We start from the raw sequence: 24,472 nt of genomic DNA, 5'->3' as shown, positions 1-24,472 counted from the left end.
ACAACAGTTAAAAACTCTTAGAGGGTATCTCATCAACCTTCCATTGCAGAACACAAGTAACAGAGCCTGAGGCATTGGTAACATGATGATGGTGTAATGAAATGGCTAAAGGTTACAGGAATAAAGCTCTTCATTAGAGCACAGTGTGGCCAGTGGCATTTGTAGGGATTCCGGGGGTTTAGCCCCAATCTCATGCCTGTAGCCCCTTATATTTGAAAGCCCTTAACCCTTCCTGTTCAAATGCATGTAGGCCTATAGCCCCTGATGATCCATGTGGCCAGTCCTGGTTTCTCCCATTTAGCACCCAGAAAATGGCCACCAACCGCATGAAAAGTTCAATGGGGAGTACACATAAATACAAACAAAATAAATAAACTGTCAATTAACTGGTAGGTGGAATCCTTATTGTTTACCTGATCTCCAATAAGATTCTGTACTCTCTCCCAGTCTTTCCCAGAGTTGTAAAAGATGTCCACTCTGCCCTTGTGCTTGTCTCTTGGAGCTCCAGCTATGACCAGGGACGCCTTCCCAAGATGGCCTACGGCTATGGAGTATCCTGCAATACAGAAGATATGCAGACACGCTAAGACACTGAGGCCAAACACGTCTGGGTTTCCAGCCACCAATGGCCACTTAAATGCACCATTAAAACCTCCTTAGTTCCTGTAATCTAATGTATAATCCATAATGTGACGTCCGCAGAATTAGTGCTGTCCCATGATGAAGAACGAAGGGGGCAGAGGAGGACTGTGTGTAAGTTGAGACTGAGGGTGAAGCCCCAGCTCACTCACGACCAGTCGTTTTTGAGAAGTGGAAAAAAACATCATAACACCTGCTGAATCACTTCAATTGACAATCCTCCATACTAATATTATGGTTTTAGTAATTTATTTGACTATTGCTTTGACATCATTTTAATGTCTTTGTTTATAACAATAATAATAATTCTTTACATTTATGTAGCATTTTCTCAATTCTCACATCAACCACCATTAATGTGTAGAATCCACCTGGATGATACGACGGCAGCCATTTTTGTGCCGGTACGCTCATCACAGATTAGCTGTTAGGTGGCAAAGTGGTGAGAGAGATGTAGCCAATCAGGGACAGGGGATGACTAGGGGACCAGAATGACTAGGCCATGGAGGGCGCTTTAGCCAGGACATCAGGGTACCCGCTGCTTTTTATGAAGGATGCCCAGGGATCTTTTAAGACCACAGAGAGTCAGGACCCCGTTTTTACTTCCAATTCGAAGGATGGCGCCACGTTTACAGCACAGGTTCCCCATCACTGCGCTGAGACATTAGGATCCACATTCAGACCACAGGGTAGGCACACCCTGCTGGCCTCACCAACACCTCTTCCAGAAACAATGAATGTGCTTAGCTTCAGGTGGATGACCTCTTCTGAAGACCATGTGCTATGGCTGCAAATATGTTTATGATAATAACTGGTCACATGGGCATTGTTGTTTTACTGATGATTCACTTGGCGTTTTGTCTCCATGTTCTGGCTTTAACATTCTGTCTATCTGGACAGGCCTGTTTCACACTCAAAACTAGATCCAACAATTTAAAAGTTAAACAGGAGGAAAGCAAAGATCAAAAGTGAACACAGAAAGTCCTAACCAAAAATATTTGAGAAAGAAGCATTGCAATTCCCTTGTGATGGCTTTTATAGCCATTGTGTGATGATGTCACGTGTTATGTTTGTAAGGTTAGCGATGTCGTCGGTAATCACATGACTAACAAGAGCAAACTGGCAGCACTTACAGTGAAAGTCCGATTTGAAATGTCTGACATGATTAAAATAAAAATGCAGACCATAGAAATGAATTAAAACCACGTAGAAATGTGCAGAAACCAATGAGCAACTGTCAAAAACAATAGCAATGGAAAGCCGTTCAACATGCGACGTCTCTAAGACAATTAGTAACAAGAAGGCACATGACATCTAACTGTGAGACTGTGACAAGACTTGTCAAAGGTTATTAAACGTCCCAAAGCCGTTTTTTTAAGTCAAACTCCTTTTGCTGATGGAATGAACTCACCAAGGTAGGCATTCTTGTCAGATGCCATGGGAAGCATGATTGGAGTTTTCATGTCAGGCTTCATCTCAATAACTGAGCCAGCCCAGTGCGACGTCCCAACAGCTCCCAGAAACAGGCGGTCCTGCGGGTAAGAAACCTCCTTTTAGTCAAAGTGTCTAAAGTTAGTAGGGGAAGATGAGGTTGGAGGAGATGCAAGCAACAACAACAACAACATTTGTTTAAGTAGCACATTTTCATACAAACAGTAGCTCAAAGTGCTTTACATAATAAAGAATAGAAAAATAAAAGACACAATAAGAAAACAAAATAAATCAACATTAATCAACATCGAATAAGAGTAAAGTTCAATGACCAGGGGGGACAGAAAAAACAAACAAACTCCAGACGGCGGGAGAAAAAATAAAATCTGTAGGGATTCCAGACCACGAGACCGCCCAGTCCCCTCTGGGCATTCTACCTAACATAAATGAAACAGTCCTCTTTGGATTTAGGGTTCTCACGGAAGGGCTTGATGAAGATGGTCACGTAGAGTTCTGCCTTTTAATCCTTCCATCATTGTTGGCATACACATAATCATCTGAATTGTTACATTTTGATTTGGTTTGATATCATAACCTGCTGTAGTGCCGGTGGATCCCATTAGAGGGCAGCAGTTCATCATTGTAGCCTCATATTTCAAAATACCTTCTAAGGCTTCATTTTACTGTACAGGAAAGTCATGTCATGTCGTTTTCTAATCTCCTTAATCATTGGAGCCTATCCCAGCCAGCATGGTGCTCAAGACTGCAACAAACCAGGATAGGATGCCAGTCCATTGCAGGGCAAACACACACACACACACCAAAACATACTAGAGTCAATTTAGATAGATAGATAGATAGATAGATAGATAGATAGATAGATAGATAGATAGATAGATAGATAGATAGATAGATAGATAGATAGATAGATAGATAGATAGATACTTTATTAATCCCAAGGGGAAATTCTCAAAATTTAGCGTAGCCAATTCACCTAACCTGCCTGTCTTTGAACAGTGGGAGGAAACCCACACAGACATGGAGTGAACATGCAAACTCTGTGCAGGGAGGACCCCTGGTTTGCACTCGGGATGCAAACCTGAGTCTTCTTACTGGGAGACAGCAGCCCTACCACTGCACCATGTTCTGCTCTTTATACAGAAAAGTGGAACATAAAATGGATATGTTCGATTCTCGTAGTTTCAAAAGAGTACAATCTCCAAAGAGAATAACTTTACTGAAGTGACGTTTATAGTCACGGGGAGCCTGTCCATTGTATGCATTGTATATATATATACACACACATATATAAGCATATATATAAATATATATATATATATATATATACATATCCATACATATATACATATATATTGTGGCCCCGGCGCTGGAGCCGGCGGGGGCAGGAGGACGTGAGGAGGGCTTGTGCCTCCTCCAGACCATGAGGCGTCCGTCCTGGTTCTGTTGGGGCCACGGGTTGAGGGCATGGAAGCCCTTCCCTGTAGGGGCCCGTGGTCACCACCAGGCGCGCCCGATGCGGTTTATCCCGTGCGGTTGCCGGTCGGGGCGGGAGCCCGGTCGGGGCGCTTGGAGGACCGGAGGAGGCGAGTGCCTCCTCCAGACAGAGTGGGGCGTCCGTCCTGGTTAGGCAGGGGCCTGGGTACAGGGCTTTGAAGCCCAGCCCTGTAGGGACCCGTGGCCACCGCCAGGCGGCGCCCGGTGCCTAATATCCGGGAGCCCGGCACTTCCGCCACACCAGGAAGTGCGGGGAAGACTTTGTGTGGCACCGGAGAGCTGCCAGGAAGACAGCCGACACTTCCGCCACGCTTGGCGTGGCTAAAGACGGAACACCTGGGGCTCATCCGGGAGCCTTATTTAAGGGGCCGCCTCCCTCCAGTCAGTGGTGGAAGTCGGGAGGAAGCAGACTGAGCTGGAGAGCGAGGACAGGAGGCGGCCAGGACAAAGGCACAGAGACTGTGGGGCCCTGGACTTTGGGGATTCAGTGCCAAGGGCGCTGGGGTTGTGAGTGCACGTGATTTGAACTTGTCATTGTAAATAGTGTAAATAAACAGTGTGTTGGGCAAAAATATGCTGTCCGTCTGTCTGTGCCGGGGCCAGCGTTCACAATATATACACACACACATATAAACATACATATATCTGTACTAATAAAAGGCAAAGCCCTCACTGACTGACTCACTGACTCACTGACTCATCACTAATTCTCCAACTTCCCGTGTAGGTAGAAGGCTGAAATTTGGCAGGCTTATTCCTTACAGCTTACTTACAAAAGTTGGGCAGGTTTCATTTCGAAATTCTACGCATAAGGGTCATAACTGGAAGCTATTTTTTCCCATATAATGTAATGGAGTCTTGAGTTGGAGATGGCGGGGGGAGTTTCATGTGACATCATCACGCCTCCTACGTAAGTACGTAGAGAACAAGGGAGAACTCCAAACAGCGATGAGCACAAAACGCCATTTCACGATTGAGAAGGCAGAAAAACATTATGAAGCAAATGATGCATACAAGCATATTCATAAGTACAGCTACTGCGGAAACAAAGCACGGCGTGAACCGTAAGTTTATATTAAATTAAGTTCATAGACAGGCTGCCACTAGCGTTTGTAATTTAGTGCCTGCCCATATAAGGCCGTCCATCAGCGGCAATCCAATACAAACACTGCGGTAAATATTCACGTGAAGGACTGTGCTTATGCAGAGGAAGATGAGATGGTCAGGGTGGTGTTTGGCACAAACTCATTGAAACTGCGAGAGAAACTTTTAAGTGCCGGGTCTTAGCTGACATTACGAGATGGCACCAGTACAGCTGGGAACCTTCGATGCAAGAACACCAAGCGGCTCCGTGAACTGGCGCAATGCGCAGACAAAAGCAACAGTTCCAAAGAGTGCTGAACAAAACCGAATTACACAATTGAGAAGGCAGCAAAAAATATGAAGCGTCTTATACATACAATCATATTCATAAGTGCAGCTACTGCGGAAACAAAGCACACGGTGGAAAAAGTGAATGTCCTGCTAAAGGAAGACAGTGTAAAAAAAACCCGTGCATGCAGTTTGTCACATCACAGATAAAGAGGAAGACAGCTGTTTATTGATGCAGTAAGGAACTAATCGATGAATGAAACCTCTTATCTTTACAGCGATTGACAAACACGGAATGTAACTTGAACACATCCTACAAATACGAGCCTGATTGAAAGAAATAATGATAATCAAATCCTTGATGACAGCAACATTCAATAACACTCACAAAACAATTACTGTATATTGACAATCATGTTACGTTATTTTTAAAATGTTCCCTTTTCTTTTCATAACTTCTACTTCTCCACTGCGATACGGGTATATATATAAATGTATATATATACCCGATCTACAATACATACTTTAGCATAGACAAGCCACACGCTGTGGCTAATTGTAGAGTCTTAAGCCTCTAACGCCGACATTGAGGTTCGATTCGAGAGGGTGTACTGACTATGTACGCTACTACCGATTCATTTTACCTTCGCATCTCCTTGGTTTGGGGCGTATGAAAAATATTAGGTTAGCGCAGAATCATGTTACGTTATTTTAAAATTTTCCCTTTCTTAGCACAAGCACAGCTGAGAAGCTTCGATGCATGTACTCCATAAGCGTTAAAAATAACGCATTTAATCACACTTTCAATTCCAAGCAAGCGGGAACTTTTGTCAATGCATGATTTCCTGGTACATCCATTACACTGATGCACACATCACAGCTACAAAAATGTTAGAGTCGGAATAAAGCGTTCCTACGACTGATCATTTCGACTACCCGAAAGCCTTGATAAAAGCATGGTTTTGTGCACACTGAAAAGCAAGCAAAATTAGATGCATTACAGAAAGCGGACTTTGTGGCTCTTACTGGGGATCATTGGACTTCCGTGACCGTTAGTAATTCTAAATACATCTAATTACAAAATGTTCAATGATCACACTGTTTTAGCCTAATGTACAAAATAATTTTGGCTAATGTTACTCAGAGTTTAAAGAGTAAGCTGGTCAAATTACCTTTTATGTTTCTGACTTATTTTTTAAGAAGAAAAACTGCACTTTATGGTGAAATTTTGGTTATTATTATTTAAAGACAATACTATTCTGAAAATGTACTTAAAGTACTTAAACTACCACTTTATTTTTAAGTCTGCCCAATTTTAACCAGGGATGATATTTTTGTTTCTGTTTTGAATTCAAATGCAGTTTAAAGGCTTTTTTTCAGAAATTAAAACAGCTTCAGTTTACAATATTCATGTCCATGTCTATTATTTGATTCTGTAAGCCCACTAAAACCGTTTTAAATAAAAAAAAACATTTGCGATTTGGGGCAAATTTACGTGTCGATTACATACGATTAATCAAGATTAATTCTTACACAGCCTCTAATTAATTGGATTAATTTTTTTAATCGAGTCCCACCCCTAATATATATATATGTAGATTTGTATATATATGTGTATATACAGTATATATGTAGATATGTATATGTTGTATATACAGTATGTATATATGTGTGTGTGTGTATATATATATAACTGTATATATATATGTGTATAGATGTGTATATATATATATATATCTATCTATATTTGTATATATGTATATATATGTTTATATATGTGTCTGTGTGTGTATATGTATATATATATATATATATATATATATATATATATATATATACCAGCAACACTCATGACAATGACAAAACAATTACAAATTAAAATGTATAAAAGTTTTCTTTTTACTTCTCGCTGCCAAGCGCAGGTATTTTGCTATATTATTTATATATATTATATATATATATATATATATATATATATATATATATATATATATACAAACACAGATATATATAAATAGATAGATATAAATAGATAGATATGACAGATATGACAACAACACTTATATCAATGACAAACCAATTACATTAACAATCATCTTACGTTATTTTTAAAATGTTTGCTTTTCTTTTCATAACTTCTTTAACACACTACTTCTCATGGCCTTGGTATTCTGCTAGTATATATATATATATACATATATACACATATATAAACATATATATATATACATATACATACATATCTACATATACACACACACATATATACATACATATATATATACACATATATAAACATATATATACATATACATACATATCTACATATATATATATATATATATATATATATATATATACAGTGGTGTGAAAAACTATTTGCCCCCTTCCTGATTTCTTCTTCTTTTGCATGTTTGTCACACAAAATGTTTCTGATCATCAAACACATTTAACCATTAGTCAAATATAACACAAAATGCAGTTTTTAAATGATGGTTTTTATTATTTAGGGAGAAAAAAAATCCAAACCTACATGGCCCTGTGTGAAAAAGTAATTGCCCCTTGTTAAAAAATGACCTAACTGTGGTGTATCACACCTGAGTTCAATTTCCTGATTACTGCCACACCTGTTTCAATCAAGAAATCACTTCAATAGGAGCTGCCTGACACAGAGAAGTCGACCAAAAGCACCTCAAAAGCTAGACATCATGCCAAGATCCAAAGAAATTCAGGAACAAATGAGAACAGAAGTAATTGAGATCTATCAGTCTGGTAAAGGTTATAAAGCCATTTCTAAAGCTTTGGGACTCCAGCGAACCACAGTGAGAGCCATTATCCACAAATGGCAAAAACATGGAACAGTGGTGAACCTTCCCAGGAGTGGCCGGCCGACCAAAATTACCCCAAGAGCGCAGAGACAACTCATCCGAGAGGTCACAAAGACCCCAGGACAACGTCTAAAGAACTGCAGGCCTCACTTGCCTCAATTAAGGTCAGTGTTCACGACTCCACCATAAGAAAGAGACTGGGCAAAAACGGCCTGCATGGCAAATTTCCAAGACGCAAACCACTGTTAAGCAAAAAGAACATTAGGGCTCGTCTCAATTTTGCTAAGAAACATCTCAATGATGGCCAAGACATTTGGGAAAATACCTTGTGGACTGATGAGACAAAAGTTGAACTTTTTGGAAGACAAATGTCCCGTTACATCTGGCATAAAAAGAACACAGCATTTCAGAAAAAGAACATCATACTAACAGTAAAATATGGTGGTGGTAGTGTGATGGTCTGGGGTTGTTCTGCTGCTTCAGGACCTGGAAGGCTTGCTGTGATAGATGGAACCATGAATTCTACTGTCTACCAAAAAATCCTGAAGGAGAATGTCCGGCCATCTGTTCGTCAACTCAGGCTGAAGCGATCTTGGGTGCTGCAACAGGACAATGACCCAAAACACACCAGCAAATCCACCTCTGAATGGCTGAAGAAAAACAAAATGAAGACTTTGGAGTGGCCTAGTCAAAGTCCTGACCTGAATCCAACTGAGATGCTATGGCATGACCTTAAAAAGGCGGTTCATGCTAGAAAACCCTCAAATAAAGCTGAATTACAACAATTCTGCAAAGATGAGTGGGCCAAAACTCCTCCAGAGCGCTGTAAAAGACTCATTGCAAGTTATCGCAAACGCTTGATTGCAGTTATTGCTGCTAAGGGTGGCCCAACCAGTTATTAGGTTCAGGGGGCAATTACTTTTTCACACAGGGCCATGTAGGTTTGGATTTTTTTTTCTCCCTAAATGATAAAAACCATCATTTAAAAACTGCATTTTGTGTTTACTTGTGTTATATTTGACTAATGGTTAAATGAGTTTGATGATCAGAAACATTTTGTGTGACAAAAATGCAAAAGAATAAGAAATCAGGAAGGGGGCAAATAGTTTTTCACACCACTGTATATATACATACTCTTTGGGGTGCGAGCAACCGGGGAAGCTGCTGGCCAAATGGGTGCCCTAAGCAGAAATTTACTTTTGTGCCCCCTCCCCCAAATATTACGGAAGTAAAAATAAAATAATAAAAAAAACACCTACTTAATGATATCATATGGTCATTATTAATCAATAATCATAATTGCCTCTGTGTTTTAATATAACGCATTTTAAGTCATTTTGTTTATTTAGATCTGCTTGTATTCATATTAAGAAAGATGCGTTAGTCGTGAAATTATTACCGACATTAAAACACATTATTAACGTCGACAGAATAAAATAAAGTTTCACAGGATTATGAATGTACCTGAAAGTGATGCACGGGCTTCATCTTGGCCTTTTTTTTTCTTTCGTTTCTTGGCACCGGACTGTTGATGTCTCTTTCCAGGACCAGGCATATTGTTCCATTATTATCATTTTTGGCCAAATAGGCAGCCGTAACAGAGGTGAAGGCGTGCCGTGTGCGTCATCACGTGTGCTTAGCCTACTCTGCGTTCACCGTAAAATGCAATATATACATTTATATTTTTGTTTATTTGTATATGTATATTATTAATATTAATTTATTATTATAATATATAAAAACGATTTTTTTGAGCAGCTGGGATGGTGCCCCCCTGGGAGTTGGTGCCCTACGCAGACTGCGTACTCTGCGATATAGGGAGCGGCGGTACTGCGAGCAGCTGTTGCTGGGGGTGCCAGAATCCCTCAAGGAAGAAAAATGAAAAACATTATTTGTACAAAATCTTAATTTATTTATCCATTCCTAAATAAATAAATGGGCAGGCTATTTCGTATCAGTGCAATACGCTGTTTGTTAAAATGGATGACTCCCGCTCTTACGTGCAAGTCTGTGTAGATATTATGAACTATCATATCTGTTCTATTTAAATTTTAAAAAAGAAGGACTTTTTATTTAGTTGACAGAAATATATTTGGTAGGAATGTAAGTTAAATGTAGGCATCATTGCATACATTTTTCTTCACCATACAAATGTAAAGAGTAAATTCGCCTTACATTTCAACCAAAGATATTTGTGTCGACTAAATAGAACTTGAAAAGATATATTTTTTCGAATGTGATCACTCAATTCAGATCGAGTTGATGCGCACTACAGTACATCGAGCCCGCGTGTTATTGTGTTTTCGCCTGTGTGCCTCAATAAGTCATCCTCCCCTCGCTCTTACTTTTTTACCGTTCATCTAATGATTGCACTGAGTATGGCTTTACCAAAACAATCATTGATGGCGAATAAAGTATCCATTATTCATGAAGCTTCAATTGGTGATCTGTCTTTCTGCGTTAACCGCATATTTTTACATACGTCTCAAACCAAGGGGATGTGAGGGTAAAATAAATCGGGAAGCGCGCATACATACTCAGTGCACCCCCCCTCGGGAATCGAACCTCGGCGCTAGAGGCGAAGCCTCTACCATTGCGCCATGGCGTGTAGTTGTTTCTTACTGCATCAGTAAACAGCTCGTCTTCCTCTTTATCTGAGACGTGACACACTGCATGCACGGTTTTTTTTTTTACACTGTCTTCCTTTAGTGTGACATTGACTTTTTCCACCCCACGGCTGTATTTAATGTTAGCTAAGACCCGGCACTTAAAAGTTTCTCTCGCAGTTTCGCTGAGTTTGTGCCAAACACCACCCTGACCATCTCATCTTCCTCTGCATAAGCACAGTCCTTCACCCGTGAATATTTAGCGGCAGTGTTTCTATTGGATTGCCGCCTACGGACGGCCTTATATGGGCAGGCACTAAATTATGTGGGAGGCGTAACTCCGCCTCCCACGGGCATCGAGCTGAAGTCCATTACAGTATATGGACGAAAAAATAGGTTCCAGTTATGACTGTTACGCGTAGAATTTCGAAATGAAACCTGCCCAACTTTTGTAAGTAAGCTGTAAGGAATGAGCCTGCCAAATTTCAGTCTTCTACCCACACGGGAAGTTGGAGAATTAGTGATGAGTGAGTGAGTCAGTGAGGGCTTTGCCTTTTATTAGTATAGATTATTATTAAAAAAACATTAAATGTATTAAATCCTTCTCAGACCCCCCTTCACGATTTACCTCGGCATATGCCACGCTGAACCCGCTCTGTGACATCTCGTTTACAAAGGACCTGCGTTTTGCCTTCTCCTCATCTGCACAAAATGAAAATGTCACCGTCATCACTCTGCCGAGCCCATCTTTCTGCTTTCACTCATTTCTGTTTTCCCCTCCATGACTGCCAATCAGAGCACTGGTTAGCCAGCTACATGCTGAAAACGTAGAGGCCTTGCCCAGTTTACAACTGCAGACAGGAGCGAGGTGGTCAATGGACATTCATTAGTTGATCAAATTGAGGGGGCAAAGTAGTGACCCCCACACACTCCAACTTAAATGACTGCTTTCTGTTTGTTTTGCCCACACCAAGGCAGTGGACCAATCAGGTGTTCGTGAATGTTTTGACCATCCCATCTTTCATAAAACTTTCCTGCTGAAATTACATGTAGGGAAACTTATCAGAGACGTCTCCTACCTTCCATGTTGTAGACTTTAGCCTGCAGGTTGTCCAGGATACCTTTGAGCCCTTGGTAGTCGTTAATGTAGAAGGTGTTTTTGTCTTTGGGTTCAGAAGCCAGGCTCTTCAGATTTTCGATCTTCCCGTTCCCAATCTGTAAAGGAAGAAGTACAGTTTTCTCACTCCTGTAAAGACTCAAAGGATGGTAAGTGGGCACCTGGAGCCCAGTTATTATGATGAGGACATCTTAAATGATTTTTACCCCAATGACATATCTGATGATGTGTTTTTCATCCAGACGTTTGGTCACGTAATTGTAATCATCATCATAATCAGTGTGGTCCCCGTCTGTGATGATCAGCAGCACTTTGGTTGCATTCTCTTTTGCTCCATATTGGGTGTTGTACAGCAGATTTCCACTGAGGAAATAAAAAACAGAAAGTGGTAGGAGGTCTTAAACTGGTCCACCATCTTCTGGCCATCTACAGGCTGAACCTTCATCTTTACTCACATTGTGTAATCCAAGGCTTTATGTGTGTTGGTCAACTTCCTCATATGCTGTATATTACCCAGGAGTTTCTCCGGATCTCTAATTGCCTGATAGCTGGAAAAATTGAACTCTGTGCGAACATCCGAAGAGAACTGCACTGCAGCAAACTGCATGAAGACACAACACGAGAAATCTGTCATGGTGAGTAGGTCAGAAAAAGCAGCTGAGACATGGATGGCGATCAACGCCCTCCCCAGCTGTAGTAGTGGGGCGACTGTATAACTCAATAAAGTGTAACATCACCTGTATGGAAGTGTTGGTCAAGTTCTTCATGATGTCAATGATGAAATTCTTGTTGTTTGTGAAATCATGACCTTTACGACTTTCAGAGCCATCAAACAGAAATACAAGGTCAATGTTGCATTTGGTGCATTCTGGGAAAAAGACAAGTCAAGGGAAAGCGTGTAAGAAGAGCCAACACTCTATGTATAATAGTATTAGAAATCCTCACACTGAGGACATGCTCATGTTTGAACATTGGGTGAGTCTGGTTTGGTAAAAATACATTACCATCTCGTAAGGTGAATCTCTACGGAAGCTATGAACTGCACAGTGAAAAAAATTATGGGATAACCCTTACCTCATACATACGTGAAAATATCTTGTACGTTCAAGATATTTTCACGTATGTACGAGATACTTTCACGTACGTATGAGATATTTTCACGTATGTACGAGATACTTTCATGTATGTATGAGATGTTTTCATGTATGTACAAAATATTTTCATGTACGTACGAGATAGTTTTACGTACGTATGAGATGTTTTCATGTACGTACAAGATTAACTTAGATTAAAATATTACAAAAGTGCGCTTCAGGGCTACCTAATTACTCCTTTGCCAAGGCCATGGTGCTTCAGTTTGATGTCACTTCCAGCTCTTGTAGCGCGGTGATATAAAAAAGCAGACTGGTGGGCTTTTATTTATTAAAGGAGTGCCGGATGGTTAGAGATGGGTTTAACAGCAGCTTGCAATACCTATGACGTAAGTCAGGTAATGTCTAGAACATCAGTCATGAAATGCCCATCGCACTATGCCTGTTACACTATGGTTAAGATTAGGCTTGTGGGAGGGTAAGGGTTTAGTTACGTGTTTTATGTTTACAGGTATTCGTCTGCACACTCATACGGAGCCCCTGAGGAGATATAGCATTTTTTTTCCTTCCTGGGAAACAATTTGGTGCGTACAACTTACTATCTCATGTCCACCATGTATATATCTCGTGCCCACCACTTACCATAGCCTACGCACCAGCCAATACTGCGTGTGCGCCACATACTTCACCATCACGTGCTATTGTACATCATTTTCTGGAAACAGGACATATCACTGAACAGTCTGATGTTTTCCTCACACAGTTACAGTCCACAGAAATGGATATTGGCAAGTTTATAAAAGCAGGCTATGCATTTAAGCCTAGATCGTTAAATCCGTGAAGCAGCACCACTAACCACTGCACTAATTTATAGTAAAAGGAAATGACATTAGTTAGCCATCTACTGTACTTACTAGCCCTCAGCTTCTTATTCACACAAGTTACAAAAGGAATTCATATTTCACGTATTTAGTGCATGTGAAGTTTACCCAGTCCAATGCGGGTTCACTAATTTAATGCACTGGTAAACCTGGCACACTCGATCGCTTATCTGCACCAATGAACTGTGAGTTTATAATGTGCATCTAAAGAGTTCAATCCAAATTGGGCCACTTTAACCTCTGCCGTTTTCATACAAGAAATGTGCCCCTTTTTAAAAAGCCAAACTTGAATATCCGAGTCAAATCCACTGGCACACTGGGTCATCTGTTGCACTGTGCAAAATGAATTGCGACCTTTAAAGGATCAGCAGAGATCTAAATCATGTTGCTGCCGTTTTTATTGTCACGTTTTTGAGAGGATAGATTACTACGTTAAATTGAAGAGGAAGACTTCATGTTCTTTTGACCTGGAGGCGGAGCCGAGGTAGCAGAGTTGGCGGTTGTCCCTAGTGCAGGCGGATCGCTCCTAATAGAGACTTGAGTTTGTTCTGCCTGTTCTGGAGTAAAGTTTCTGTCTCTTGGAAAACCCTGGTTTGTGACTCAAGCGTGACAATATATATATACTAGCGAATGGGAGCCGGATCAAATCGGGCTACAAATTCTACGTTTGTGAAATCAATACTCTCTCTGCAAAGAATTATTTGTTTTTTTAAGTCCTTGAAATGATTTTGTTATCATGGCACTGATTTGTGCTTAAAATAGAGCTTGTCGGCAGATGTAATGAAGAGCTTCCTGTTTAAACGGGGCTGCGAGATGTGAACTGAGCCTTTCGGCGTACCTCATTTGATTTCTTTCGGCAAACAAGTTTTCCAAAACAAACTGTATTTTACGACTCTAATCAGAGTTGGAGTAATAATTATGTTGGCATGGCAGATTATGTCCTGCCAGTCCCCGACTGGTGCATGGTTGATTAACGTCAAACACAATTCATCCTCAATAATATCTGTGTGATTGCACATGGCAATGCCGTGCCGCTGAGCATTTTCACGCCACAAGGCATGGGCTGCTCGATTTCTTTCGACCCGTGCTGCATTTGTGGCTGCTCGAGCTTCATCAGTCGCTTGTGCACAGCTAGCATGATTTCTTTCAGCGTTAGTAGCATTCTGTAGCCGCACAGTGCTCATCAATTTATTGTGCACGTTGTGTACGTCTGGTCGCATTAGCAAGTCTATGTTCCTCCTCAGTCATGTGCCTTCGTTTCCTATGCATCCTTTCCGCGGCCGCTGCTCTTATGGCTGAATTGTGATCGTCACTCATTTTAGATCTGAGTTCGGCTAAAATTTAAACAATGACCGTTGTTAATACTCAGCCGTCATTACTCAGTTTGCCAATAGATGTCAGAACGACGGATGCCAAATTGCATGGTTCTAACTTGTATTGAGTCGAGGTATTGACGCGAACACCATACTTACGGATAGTATCAAATTATTTATAAGGATATAAAACTATAACAAAATGAATCATTAAACATAAGGAAAATGATTGAATGTAACTCAGGGCTTAATTAAATGTAACTTAAGGCTTAGTGAAGCCACCAATGTCTTTTCCCAAGGTTAGAATGAGGTAAATGAGTACTGAACACCCCTCCAGACAATGGAGATAAACTGATGGGAAAGCCCACACATGCCTCCCACAAAGTGGTGCTAAGATCAATTCAAAAATCCACTGAACACCCCTCTTAAATAATGATAGAATCGACATGAATGAGAAATTTTCGGTGGCTTTAGTTGATTGGAGAAGGTGATAAAGTTCTGCATATTGAGAGTCAGAATACGTGATGTATTACATGAGGTGATATAATTAAAAAAAAGAGTATAAAAACAGATGAACTGTTGAATTGATGGCTCACTCCATGGACTGAGACATTTGTGCATAACAAATAAAGAAATGTTCTGTGTTCTCATCTGAACTCCGTAACTTTGTTCTGTGAAAATAAAGTTTTCTTCCACAACATGTCCAGTTCATACACAGAGCTCACCTTGATAAAGGGGTTTAACCGTGTAGTTCTCTATGAGATTGAGCCCCTTGTCATAGGTGTAACAGATCCCATTGAAGTACACAACCGTGTTACACTTGTGGGCCAATACAGGGCTGCAGGCCTGAAATTGCAAATTAGAGGTTATCGATTAAAAAATGAAGTTCTTTATTTGCTTGTGAAATGGCTATTTCCAGGCTGGAGTCACCATTTGCATTACAATGATTGTAGAAAATAATAAAATGGTGGACCATACTTACAGTCAAAAGAGACGAGCTACTACTAGACAAGGCCAGGCCCATTTGCAGATTCTGTTCAGACTCTAAAATCGAGAAAACGAGAAGTTAGTTAGTCAAGAAGGTGTTCATGTTGGCATGTGAAATGGAGTGAGAACAATGCCTGGCATTGATGGAGCATCTTGCATATAAACTAAGTAAGAACAGCAAGGCTTGTTCTTATCTATAGAGGAGGGCCCATCCAATCCAGGAGATTAAGCAACATACTTAGAAGTGAGGAGAAACCTGGACATCGTCCTTCACACGGCAAAGTTGCAAAAAATAATCAAAGTTGCTTCATACCCCACCCTTCTTTTCCAGTTGTTAGGTAACACTTACTATGTGGCCTTCACACAAAGGAGACATTTTGGAAATGAAAGATAAACAAAGACCTTCCACCCGTATAGCTTCTCGCATTCTCCTCTTACAGAAGTCTGTGAACGTCTCTAAAACATTTTGTGTTTCCTGGAGTTCTGTTTTTGTGATTATTGTTGCTGTCTTTTGGATTCCACCTTATTGCTTAGGGCTTTTGGACACATTTGCTTGGGCTTAACTACCTACCTATATTTGGGCTACTGGCTGATTTTCACAATTCATTGCTTTATGGACAAATAAAGTGCCCTCTCTAAAGCAGCAATGGCGGGTGTATTAAAGCCATTGTCATATTTTGGACTTTGTCACGTATCCGTTGCATGCAACGACTGCTTGGAGTCTGCGATTCATCAACATCTCCAGGTGCTTCTTTCGTGAGGCTCTGCCAAGCTTCTCGTGCAGCCATCTTCAGGACCTGCTGGTTTCAGTGGGGGGCTTGTCTCCAAAAGTTTTCTGTTCAGCATATGGAAGGCCTGCTCAATTGGACTGTAATCAGGTGACTGGCTTGGCCATTACAGAATTTTCCATTTCTTAGCTTTGATAAACTCCTGTGTCACCTCAGCAGTATGTTTGGCTCATCATCTTGTTGTAGGATGAAGTGCCCTCCAATGAGTTTCAGGCATCTACTGGAACTTCAGATCAGAAGATTCTACACACCTCAGAACTGATCGTGCCACTGCAGTCAGCAGTTCCAACATCCATGAAGAGAAGTGTGCCAGGACCTGTGGCAGCCATAACACCCCCAGTACCATGTTTAACAGATGAGGTAGTCTTCTTCGGATCTCGACAGTTCCTTGTCTTCTCCACACTTTGCTCTTGCCATCACTCTGACGCAGGTTCATCTTTATCTCATCTGTCCTCAAGACATTTTCCCGAAATTCTTCAGGCTCTTTGAAGTTCTTTTTCACAAACTGAAATCTGCTTGATTTGTTTTTGTGGTCATCATCTTGCAGTGTGGCCTCTGTGTTTCTGTTCATGAAGTCTTCCGCTGATAGTCATCTCTGACACACACACACATTGGCTACCTGAAGTCTGTCACACAGGCGTTGGGGGCTTTTTTTTTGACCATAGTGAGGATTCTTCTGTCATCAGCAGTGGAGGTCTTCCTTGGCCTACAAGTCCCTTTGTGATTATTGAGTTCACTAGTGCATTCTTTCTTCTTCATGATGTTCCAGGCAGTTGATTTTTGTCCTCCTAAGTTTTTACTGAAGTCTCCAATGGTTTGATTCTTGTCTTTCAGCCTCATGATTGCTTCTTTGACTTCCACTGGCACAGCTCTTGAGCTCATGTTGAACAAAGGGTAGAAGCAAGCCGAGGTAACTTATGAAACAATGAAACCCACCTGAGGAATCGCAAACACCTGTGACATTAATTGTCCCAAAGGTTATGGTGCTCTGAAACGGGAGGACCACGTAGAAAAAGTGCTATGTGACCGAAATGTCTGCCAATCCCCTTCAACGAAAGTCTGCAGTGTGCTCTTCATTCACAATGTCTGAATTGGCTGATTTGTAATTTTTAACTGTGGAGCAGAGGGGGAAATCAAGAAGAAAGGGGGTCTTTGTCTCAAACAATTATGGAGAGCACTGTTAAAGTTGATTTTTCTTTAACTTGTTCTTCATTATGGTTGCTCTGCTCAAAAGGCCTCCTAAATCCACTTTCTGAACGTGTTCAGCTTTGCAACAGGGGGACACTTTGCCCTCGATCTACAAAAAGAGACACCCGGACTGCAGAGTCTTGTGGATAAATCTTCAGAAAAAACCGAGTCTTCAGAAAGGCAGTCAGAATGTAAGACTTTATTGCACAGCAGAGAAAACAATTGCAGAGCACGTAAAGCCTGTCTCAGTTCATGAAGTGAGCCCGGTGGTTCGGGCACGTTTCGTTTTTATTTCAATTCTAAATACAAAAACATCACCATTTCGCACAGAATTCTCATCATTCACTTTACCAGTCATCTTCGTAATAATGACCTCGTGCTGTACCTCTTTTTAAAACAATTACCTCGACTTGTAAACTTCTTTCCCCTAATAGTACAGTACAATCCCTCTTAACTGGCCTCGCATTAAACGGCCTGTTAAAATAAAATATATATATATTTTTTAATCCTGACTTCTTCTTTATATTATATGTATGCACTTCCAGCGGCCAAGGCACTCACACTGGGGCTAAACCAGCCCAAAGCCTCCACAATTGCTGCTGCCTTTCGACAGCCAGTCATCTTCAATATCAGTCACTCCGGCTCCATGATCGCTCAGCTGGAGCGACCGCTTTCTTCAGCCCCACCGAGTGTTGGCCAAACACTCCTCTGCAGGGGTTCACCTCCCAGCTGCCTGCCTTTGCTCCATCGAATCTGCTCGCTCGCTCTCCTGCACCAGCTTTCCTCTACCTGCTTCCTTCCTACCTGCAGCAAAAACGGCCCACTAATTAAGAAGATGATTTGAATGAAAACCTGCAGCCACTGCGGCCCACCAGAATCAGGGTTGGACACCCCTGTGTTAGCGTGTCAGTTTACTTAGTTTCCTTTAAGTTTGGGGGTGTTGAAGGTTTTTCCAAAAACTTCTTTAGACTCTGGTGAGTCAAAAGGGCCAAGCAGAGCCGCCATGTCCCAAAACATTAACTTGTTTCCTCAGCGTCCCTGGTTCTTAAAAACAGGCAAGCAACTAGGCCACATTAAAGACCAAAGCAACGGCCTGTACTTAATAGTGCCTCACTAAGCCACTTAAAAACATGTCAAGCAACTTCTTTTCATAATCAATAGTTCTAAAACCAATAACAAGGTATATAAACGTAAATGCTGCCTGAATTAAATATAAGTGTGCATGCTAATATAAGAGCCCAGCGCCGTTAAGTCGCGGCACACAGCTGCCCATTGGGCTGACGAAGGCCAAGCCACTGCTTATGTCACTGGCACATGTTCAAGAAGTACTCCCTAACTTTCAACAGTCAACTCTTAAGTCCCTATAGAGCTCAAACTAACTAATATCATAAAATATTGCATTTTAATCTTATTGCTTAAGGTACTGAAGTGCCATTTGAGTGCTTCTGTGTTTAATGCGCTAGCTTGAGAGCTCACCCTTTACTCACACAGGCAAAGGTCCTACGCTTGCATCCTTAAACAAAATCTGCCTGCTTGCTTCCTCAGAGAAGATGATGACCTCGGCTCACAGCTCGACTCGCAGAAACTCCAAACAAAGCAAGTGAGAAGGACAAGCGGCCTCCCTAACAAAGTAAACGGGGTCTTTCTAACAGCTGTTCCAGGCCTGGACTTTTCATAGCTAAAAACACTAAAACTAATAATAAAGCATATCGATACTTAATAAAAATTCTCAATAAGGGCCAGGCCACAAAAGACACAATTAACAAAACATAAAGAGCGCGGCCTGCCAGTACATGTCTGAACATCCAACCTGTAACACAGCAAGAACACACACTGACCCCTACTGGCCATCAGGAACTCGGAAGTATTTCGATTTCCTTTAGTGTGTGTGTGAGTGTGTGTGTGTGTGTGTGTGTGTGTGTGTGTGTGAGAGTGTGTGTGTGCATATGTAAGGCTTTGTGTCTTCATTGGAAACAAACACAAAGGTAACACTTAGTTTTAAGAATGTCCAGTGCCACCGAGTCCTCAGCAGCCCTTGCATTTTCAGTTTTTCAGTTCAATACAACTCAGTGACCTACCTGGAATTTTTATGGACTGACACTCTGCTCTTCCATTCATACACTTGAAGATTCCTCCAGATCTGTCATCGGGGCTCTGCTTCTTCTTGGGGGCACTGACAATAATCCTGCCATGAGATAAGAGACACAAAGTTAGGGCTTGTCACGTGGACATATTTTAGAATTCACCTCAAATGCTGATGAGGTTTAGCAGAGCCAAGTCGCCAACTCATGGAGCTTACGATCCAGGACAAAAAATGTGGGTTCCTTCCAGGCCATGGAATGGTAGACCAGCTCTTTACCCTCAAGAGGATTCTGGAGGGGGCATGGGAGTACAACCAATCAGTCTACGTGTGTTTTGGTATGACCAACAACAACAACATTTATTTATATAGCACATTTTCAATGTAGCTCAAAGTGCTTGTTCCTTGAGGGATGCTGGGAGAGTATGGGGTTCGGGACCCTTAATTAGGGCTCTTTGGTCCCTGTAAAATCCCAGTGAGAGCTCTCTGAAAAAACATCAGCACCACATCCGGTGTGTGTGGGACTCCCCCAGTGCTTTGTCTCCTGTTCTGTCCGTGATTTTCCCTAAGCTCGTTAAGTGCCGAAAATGATTAAAACAATACTCAGTAGAGAAGAGGGGGATTATCAAACCTTGGATAATAATGAAAAAGGCAAATGTAGAATCTTTAAAAATAAAAAGATTTTTTTTAACAAAACTTATCTGTGGCACAAGAAATGTTGAGGAGCCCAAAAAGGCACAAAAGGCAATGCCCAAAAGAAAACAAAGAGATTGGTAAGAAAAAACAAAAAACAGAGCAAAATGTCACAAAAATACAGAAAATCAAAAATAAGCAAAAAGAGCAAACAACACAAGAGAACTCAACAAACTCCGAGTCCACTCAATGAACCGCAGGGGACTGTTGGATTTCCCTCAGCCTTTATAAGGCTAAGGACAGCGTCTTGTCGCTGATGGGCAGGTAGCCCTGCCTCACGTGGGACCATCCACAAAACAACACAATACATTGAAAAAGATATCTGGACATAAAAATAAAGTAAATGATCAACATAAAAAATGAACAAAAATAAATCTAAAAGAGACAACTGGCAATGGAGCACCAATACCCAAAATGGCGGTGCTCATGATAAACAAAAAAACAAAATGGTGTTGCATGAAGATGTGAAATATGGTTTAGACATTTAAATAGCTTTATTCCCACCAGATGAATGAATTCCACCCCTGCTCCAAAACCCTAGAAGGGAAGAACAAAAATAATAACAAGAATTCCTAACATTGAGCCACAGAAAAAGTAAAACAAAAGCCAAATTATGGGAAAATAAAATGTGTTTAGTCTTTAGCAGAGAAGACTGCATGGGGTCAATTAAACAGATCGACCCAAATCCTTTAAAATTTGAAAGTGGTTTGCCTACCTTAAGACACCTCAGTGAGACTAAAGGGAACGGCTTTGGGACTGGCGGCCTGGAAGAATTACTTATACACAAAGAGTCATGGCGTTGAAGCGAACCCCTCATTCTTTTTAAAAAGTGTCCAGCTCTGCTGCTCCTCTACTCACCATTTCCCATCGCTGGAGTCAAATTGCCGCACTCTGTATCCAAACTGTTCTGCGCCATTCTTGTGAAACATCTGGGGCTGTCGCACATCGATATTAAAACCGTGAGATACCTGGGGTACTGCCAGAGAAGAAGAAATGGAGACGAGTTGCACAAAACAGACACGTCAATCCTTACTCAGTGGGAGGAGACATTGGCAGGGACAGCTGGGAAGGTATAGCATAATGACAGGAGCCCCCTGGAGGGAGTGTGCGTATGTATTTGTACTGCGGAGTCCTTGTGGTGTTGTTCTGTCCTACCATGAAAATAAAACGTTTACTTACTTTCCTACCTTTTTATGTACCGTATATACTAGTCGATAAGTTCTCCTGCGGATAAGTCGGAACTTGATTTTATTGTATAGTTTCTGGTATTTTATAATGTCACTCGTATAAGTTGAATGTGGAAAACTGATGCTATTGGTCAAAAGTCATTGGGCAATTGACTCAAAGGCTATTTCATGGTCAGGTGTGTTCAAGTCCGTCATGATGTCTTATCAATTAAGCAGATAAAACGCCTGGAGTTGATTTGAGGTGTGGTGCTTGCATGTGGAAGATTTTGCTGTGAACAGACAACATGCGGTCAAAGGAGCTCTCCATGCAGGTGAAAGAAGCGAAAACAGAAAAAACCCATTCAAGAAATTGCTACAATATTACGAGCGGCAAAATCTACAGTTTGGTACATCCTGAGAAAGAAAGCAAGCACTGGTGAACTCAGCAACGCAAAAAGACCTGGACGTCCACGGAAGACAACAGTGGTAGATGATCGCAGAATCAAGAGAAACCCCTTCACAACAGCCAGCCAAGTGAACGACACTCTCCAGGGCTTGGTCGGCGTATCGATATCTAAGTCTACCATAAAGAGAAGACTGCATGAAAGGAAATCCAGAGGGTGCACTGCAAGGTGCCAGCCACTCATAATCCTCAAGAATAGAAAGGCTAGATTGGACTTTGCTGAAGAACATCTAAAAAAGCCAGCAGAGTTCTGGAAAAACATTCTTTGGACAGTTGACATCAAGATCAACGTCTACCAGAATGATGGCAAGAAAAAAGGATGGAGAAGGCGTGGAAGAGCTCATTATCCAAAGCATAGCACATCATCTGTAAAACACGGTGGAGTCAGGCAGTGTGATGGCGTGGGCGTGCATGGCTGCCAGTGGCACTGGGACACTCGTGTTTATTGAGGAGGTGACACAGGACAGAAGCAGCCGAATGAATTCTGAGGTGTTCAGAGACATACTGTCTGCTCAAATCCAGCTAAATGACGTCAAATTGATTGGGCGGCGGGTGTTTCATGATACAGATGGACAATGACCCAAAACATACAGCCAAAGCAACCCAGGGGTTTAATAAAGCAGAGAAGTGGAAAATTCTTGAATGGCCAAGTCAGTCACCTGATCTTAACCCATCTGAGCTGGCATTTCAATTGTTGAAGACTAAACTTCAGACAGAAAGGCCACCAAACAAACAGCAACTGAAAGTAAAGGCCTGGCAGAGCATTAAAAAGGAGGAAACCCAGCATCTGGTGATGTCCAGGAGCTCAAGACTTCAGGCTGGCATTGCCAGCAAAGGGTTTTCAACCAAGTATTAGAAATGAACATTTTATTTCCAGTTATTTAAATTGTCCAATTACTTTTGAGCCCCTGAAATGAAGGGATTGTGTTCAAAATGCTTTAGTTGCCTCACATTTTTATGTAATCGTTTTGTTCAACCCACTGAATTAAAGCTGAAAGTCTGCACTTCAACTGCATCTGAGTTGTTTCATTTAAAATTCATTGTGGTGATGTACGGAACCAAAATGAGAAAAAAGTTGTCTCTGTCCAAATATTTATGGACCTAACTGTATATAAGGGGTCTCTCTTTGAAATGCCATTCCAGAGCTTTCTTCCATTGTTTTTCCTTACAAAGGTTTTTTTTTTGGACCATCTCGGGGGGAGGACAGTCAAAAGGCAGGGCCTGTTAAAGCCCATTACAACACTCCTTGTGTGATTTTGGGCTATACAATAATAAATTGTATTGTAGTATAAATTGTATGTGGGCTCACCGTATTTGACCTCCCTGCTCAAACGCTCGTCCTCACTTGATACCCCTTATGTCCCTTAGATTCCCCCTCCACACAGTCCATCCTCTACCCACTCCATATCCTTGCCCCCTTCAATTATATACCTCTCTTCTCTTAATATGCCCGCTACCATTTTAACTCAAGCCTCAGCAAATCCTGCCCTGACTAAGCTGGCATTGTGTCACTTTTGTTGTGGCTGGAATATGGAAAGTTAAAGAGAAAGAGAAGAAGAAGAGCATTTGGTCCCTGAAATTTGGGTGCAGGAGATGTCGGTTTGAGGGTCAGCTCATGTGTTAAGCCTCGTAGTCCAACCCTTAAATCTCTTTATCAGACTTAGTGGTGCCCGATAGTCACATTAATTATCAAGCCGTCCCACGGTCATGCCCGCTCTGAAGGGTACTTACCTTGCAGGAGCTGAGTGAAGAACAGGACAGTAACAGCCTCCAGAGACATGCTGGAAAACAGATGTGGCTGCAGAAGCAGCTGTGAAAGTTTTTGAAAAAAACAAAATGACGTTAATTTCCTCTTTAAATCGGCAGGAAATATACAGAAATTAAACAATGAGAGGCTCCTCACGTAGTGCAGGCAGAAGGATGTGGCACTCCTCTGATTTTAATCTCTCTGGCCATTCACTTCCAGCTGCCTTTACAGAATCGCAAGCCTGTGGGTCAGCTGACTAAGTGGGCAGCGGGCCTGCGCTTGAGTTTGGGGGCCGGAGAAGAGGGGCTCTCCTTACAACAACGCAGAGGAGTAGTACAGTGTCCTGTACGACGTATGAGGGACTGGCGCTCGGACCCCAAACCCGGGATGTCACGGCACCTGTTGCCAGATTTTAGGAAGAGGCACTGGGGGCTCGTGACTGTTTTTAGAAGAAGAACCTGCCTGGGATTTTTAACGAAGTTTCTAGTGGATTATTTATTAAACATTTTAACCCCCGCATTTTCACATCTTATTGGACTGTTTATGTATTCATGGACTGTTTGATGCA

General features: G+C 41.6%; 1 protein-coding gene across 1 annotated transcript; it reads right to left on the bottom strand.

Annotated features, from left to right (window-relative positions):
• Positions 1 to 448: 448 nt before the first annotated feature.
• LOC120536360 (integrin alpha-L-like) lies at positions 449 to 23,937 on the bottom strand. The gene is made up of 11 exons (XM_039764686.1): positions 23,889 to 23,937; positions 21,387 to 21,504; positions 19,834 to 19,940; positions 15,775 to 15,836; positions 15,518 to 15,638; positions 12,245 to 12,375; positions 11,963 to 12,108; positions 11,714 to 11,870; positions 11,470 to 11,605; positions 2,051 to 2,171; positions 449 to 556 (listed from the first exon to the last, which is right to left on the bottom strand). Exons 1-10 carry the CDS (start codon positions 23,935 to 23,937, stop codon positions 2,116 to 2,118), a joined length of 1,083 nt encoding a protein of 360 aa, XP_039620620.1. The 3' UTR covers positions 449 to 556; positions 2,051 to 2,115.
• Between the last annotated feature and the right edge of the window lie 535 nt (positions 23,938 to 24,472).

The sequence above is a fragment of the Polypterus senegalus genome, chromosome 10 (genome assembly GCF_016835505.1).
Source record: "Polypterus senegalus isolate Bchr_013 chromosome 10, ASM1683550v1, whole genome shotgun sequence".
Taxonomy (NCBI): domain Eukaryota; kingdom Metazoa; phylum Chordata; class Cladistia; order Polypteriformes; family Polypteridae; genus Polypterus; species Polypterus senegalus.
This window is presented reverse-complemented; position numbering and strand designations above follow the sequence as displayed.

Excerpts from the sequence above, each read along its gene's own strand:
- LOC120536360 (XM_039764686.1), bottom strand. The coding sequence starts at position 23,937 with ATGTCTCTGGAGGCTGTTACTGTCCTGTTCTTCACTCAGCTCCTGCAA. Across the intron at positions 15,639-15,774 it reads GTAGCTCGTCTCTTTTGACT|GCCTGCAGCCCTGTATTGGC; the intron begins GTAAGTATGGTC and ends TTGCAATTTCAG. Across the intron at positions 11,871-11,962 it reads AAAGCCTTGGATTACACAAT|TGGAAATCTGCTGTACAACA; the intron begins GTGAGTAAAGAT and ends TTATTTCCTCAG.